General features: G+C 48.7%; 1 protein-coding gene across 1 annotated transcript; it reads right to left on the bottom strand.

The window, feature by feature from the left end:
- Positions 1-1,941: 1,941 nt before the first annotated feature.
- EI90DRAFT_3135875 (uncharacterized protein) lies at positions 1,942-2,626 on the bottom strand (the record flags this gene model as incomplete). The annotated part of the gene is made up of 3 exons (XM_039064759.1): positions 1,942-2,165; positions 2,224-2,428; positions 2,501-2,626. The coding sequence occupies 3 exons, from the start codon at positions 2,624-2,626 to the stop codon at positions 1,942-1,944; spliced, it is 555 nt and encodes a 184-aa protein (XP_038908645.1).
- Positions 2,627-3,549: the final 923 nt, after the last annotated feature.

The raw sequence follows: 3,549 nt of genomic DNA, 5'->3' as shown, positions 1-3,549 counted from the left end.
AAGGAGAAGGTGACGGAAGGGAAGTAGGGCTCCGGAAGTCAGGTTCGGAGTTCCGGGAGCCTGGAGCAGAGGTCGGGATTGTATGGATATGACAGCAGTACTGTATACTGCAAGCAATCCAGATGGATGCTGGGTGCCCATGGGGTGGGGTGGGATGGACAGATGAGGACCACAACGTGATGACTGGGTGACGTGAATGAATGAATGAATGAAATGATCAAAATATATATATGTATCCAAACCAACCAGGCTCACCAAACCAAAGCACAAAGCACACCGAAATCCAAGCGTAAAACTGTGACACTCCAGGCCCAACCACACATACACACGTTCACAAACGATGGAAGGACATGGATGGATGCAAAAAGCGACACCCCCTTCCCAATCAGGATGACTGAATGCGCACACCCTCAGGTTTGGATCTGGAGTGCTAAATCCCAGGATCACCTAGTACTCAAGACTCAGTCAATGTAAAGAGGTGTCTGGGGTGTACCAGCCATCCTACCGTCTTAGATAGTAGATAAGCGTCTGAGTAACTGCACTGGTGCACTGGTGCAATGGGTGAAAATAAATGAGGAATAAGTTTTTATGGAGGGGTGTTAGACACTGGTCTGGGGTCGGCACCAAGGGTCACCATTGCAGGCTGCTATAGGCCACAATGGCTGTGATGCTGCAAACAAGGCCCAAGGGTAGGGCATTTGGCCTCAGCGACTCTAAAGGAGCGCTGTGCCCCCTAGCTGTCTCTTGGCCCTCATTTCAGACTTACTGGGGTTGCCTTGTTGGGGTCAGGACTTAGAGGGTCATGGTCAAATTGATATTAGAGCTAAGGTACAATAAAGTATCATACAGGATATATATAGGGAGAAAGAATGAATGGAAGTGGACCTGGGCCGAAGGCCAAGGGGTCCGGAAGCAAAAGGGAACAAGGAGTGGGGTTGGCCGCACAGTGGCCAGCAATGACCAAGGGTGTCAGGGCATACACCCTGACCTAGCCCATACCTGCATCCACACCTGCACTCGCACCCACACCTGTGACTGCACCCAGCTGTTGCACTTCCCATGCGCACCCTGTGCCGGACGCTCAGTGGGGCTGGATGGCCCAGACCTCGGGTCTCGGGTCTCATGTGACTTCTGGATATCTCCGGAAGTTTTCGATGTATTGTGGCCACTGTGGGAAGATGAGAAGTTAACTTCCTTCTCATCTCTGACCCACAGTAGGTTGTGCCCTGGACAGGGCTGGTTACACCTGCAACTGTGGACCATAGGGGAGGGTCATGGGGACCCAGGAGTCGTCCCCTGACAGAGGGTCAAAACAAACAATAACAGATAAATAAAGGAAGGAGCATAGGGCCACAATAGCGGTGATGGTATCGTAGCAGCGTTGGACTTGGAGTTGGACCGGAGTCGGGCACGGGAATGGTAGTGGCCCTGTAGGGGCCAAGTGGGCGGGGTAGAGGAGTCGTGCTCGGCATGGTGCTGGAGGCAGACTCAGGGTGGGAAGGTTGGTGTGGCTGTGGGGGAGTTGGCCAGGTGCAGGGGAGCCTAGGGGCAAGTGGGGGAGTGAGCAGGGAGTCCTCATGGAGGATAGGGCTAAGGTCAGGGCTTGCACTCACGCTTGCGTAGCAGGAATGGGCTCGGGCAGCATTGGGATGGGCCGCTAACAGGCTGGAATGCACGGCCGTGACAAGGGCCCCAGAAGCTCTGGGGTGCCTGTGGCCAGTTTTCTCAATTACAATGCTTTATGCAACACTTCATCAGCATTGCTACATCGAATGAATTGTCAGCATCGACTTCTGATGCTTTGTCATCGCCGCCATCGCCATTGACACTGCCAAAGTCGTTCTCTCCCATTTTTGCTCACTTTTTTCTTGTACTAGCATGTTTTTTTCTTGCCTCTTCACTGCCATTATGGTCCAACTCCCCATCAATATATAACAATTGTTAAACAGACTCTAAGTCCATAGCTTCTAGCGTGTTCACGATTCTTCCAATGACATGATGATAATCATCGTTATTGCCATCAACATCTTGATTCTCATCCTCCCAGTCAACAGCATGAAGGTCCTGTGATGCACCTGATACTGTGTCTTGAAAGTCATCTCCCAGTGTTATAAGGTCTTGGGCATTTGTTGGAATACTGTCTGGCAGGGTGGAGTTAGGTACTGCTACATTAGTTATGCTAAGGAAGTGCTGCAATATGAATAAAATGAGAATTCAACTTACTGCTAGGGGTTGAGGCATGAGTCTGGGCTGTGTCTGCTGTGGCACCAGGATCTCCCACATTATGAGTGGTGGGAAGAGGCATGCCAGTGCCACCTTGCTTCTCCAGGAGTTTCAGCTTGGAACGAAGGTGGCCATTCACATTGAGTCGGTATTCAGAAACGAGTACGATGTACTTGGATAGGTCAGGATACGTAAACTGAGTAGCCTTGATGATTTAATCCAGGTGGGCCTCCTCCTCACTCATAAATGCCCATATCCGATGAGCTTCAGTGCTGACAATCTCGATCTCTTCACGGGCACATTGAAGGTTATGCCAGGCACGTGTTGCTTCACAGAAGTGGTGTTTGAACCATGGTTTCTCCCTGACATCTTCTTGGCCACATACAGTGCCCCAAAAAACCATTGCAATGTTTTTCACCTTTGACTTCAAGAGCTTATTAAACAATGGGAAAGGGTTCTAAAATTTCAAATAAATATGTGAAACTTGTGTTAGTATCTTGTCCATAACTCTAACAATTTCATAAGCAATATGTCCAATTTTGGTAAAGTTATCTAATTCACAAGGGACCCATGTCATTGCAACAGTTTTTTGGTGTGCTGCCGGAATGGATCAAAACTGGAAATATCATCTGATAGGTCATGTGATATTGTTTAGTATACACACTAGTAAACAAATAAACATTGCTGGAGCATAAATACACATGAATTTTAAGCTGTAATCCCCAATTCTAAAATGTGTCAATTGGCTACTTTGAAAATTGAACAAGTGCTTTCTCTCATTGATTCTGGCCACAGTGCTTGCCAGATCTCATCAATTACTGCTGTCCACCATTCCACTGTTACCCATCTTTGGTCTAAACATCATCCTGACACTCCTAAGCCCAGTGGTGGTTGCCCATCTAAGCTCTCAGACACCAATATCTGTCATGCAATGCATCTTATCAACTCTGGTAAAGCCAACAATGCTGCACAAGTCACCCAAATTCTTCAAAAAGTCACCAGCACCAGCCTCTCAACTGAGGCTGTTTGTCTGCAACTAAAGGAGGCTGGTTGGAAAGCAGTGGTGAAGAAGCAGCTGTCAGGGGATGGACCCCAGGTCCCCATGACCCCTCTCTCCGTAGCCCACAGCCCTGTGTGTGAACAGCCTATCCTAAGGCACAACCTACTGTGGGTAAGAAAGTGAATAAGACAAAGGCAAGTAATGTACACTTGCCTACTGTGGGTAAGTGAGAAGAAGGTTAACTCCTCACTTTCCCACAGTGGCCCAATATGGCAAAAACTTCCAGGGATACCCAGAAGCCACATGAAGGTAGGATCTGGGGACCA

This window comes from Cantharellus anzutake (assembly GCF_015039405.1).
Source record: "Cantharellus anzutake strain C23 chromosome Unknown EI90scaffold_146, whole genome shotgun sequence".
NCBI classification, from domain to species: Eukaryota; Fungi; Basidiomycota; class Agaricomycetes; order Cantharellales; family Hydnaceae; genus Cantharellus; species Cantharellus anzutake.
This window is presented reverse-complemented; position numbering and strand designations above follow the sequence as displayed.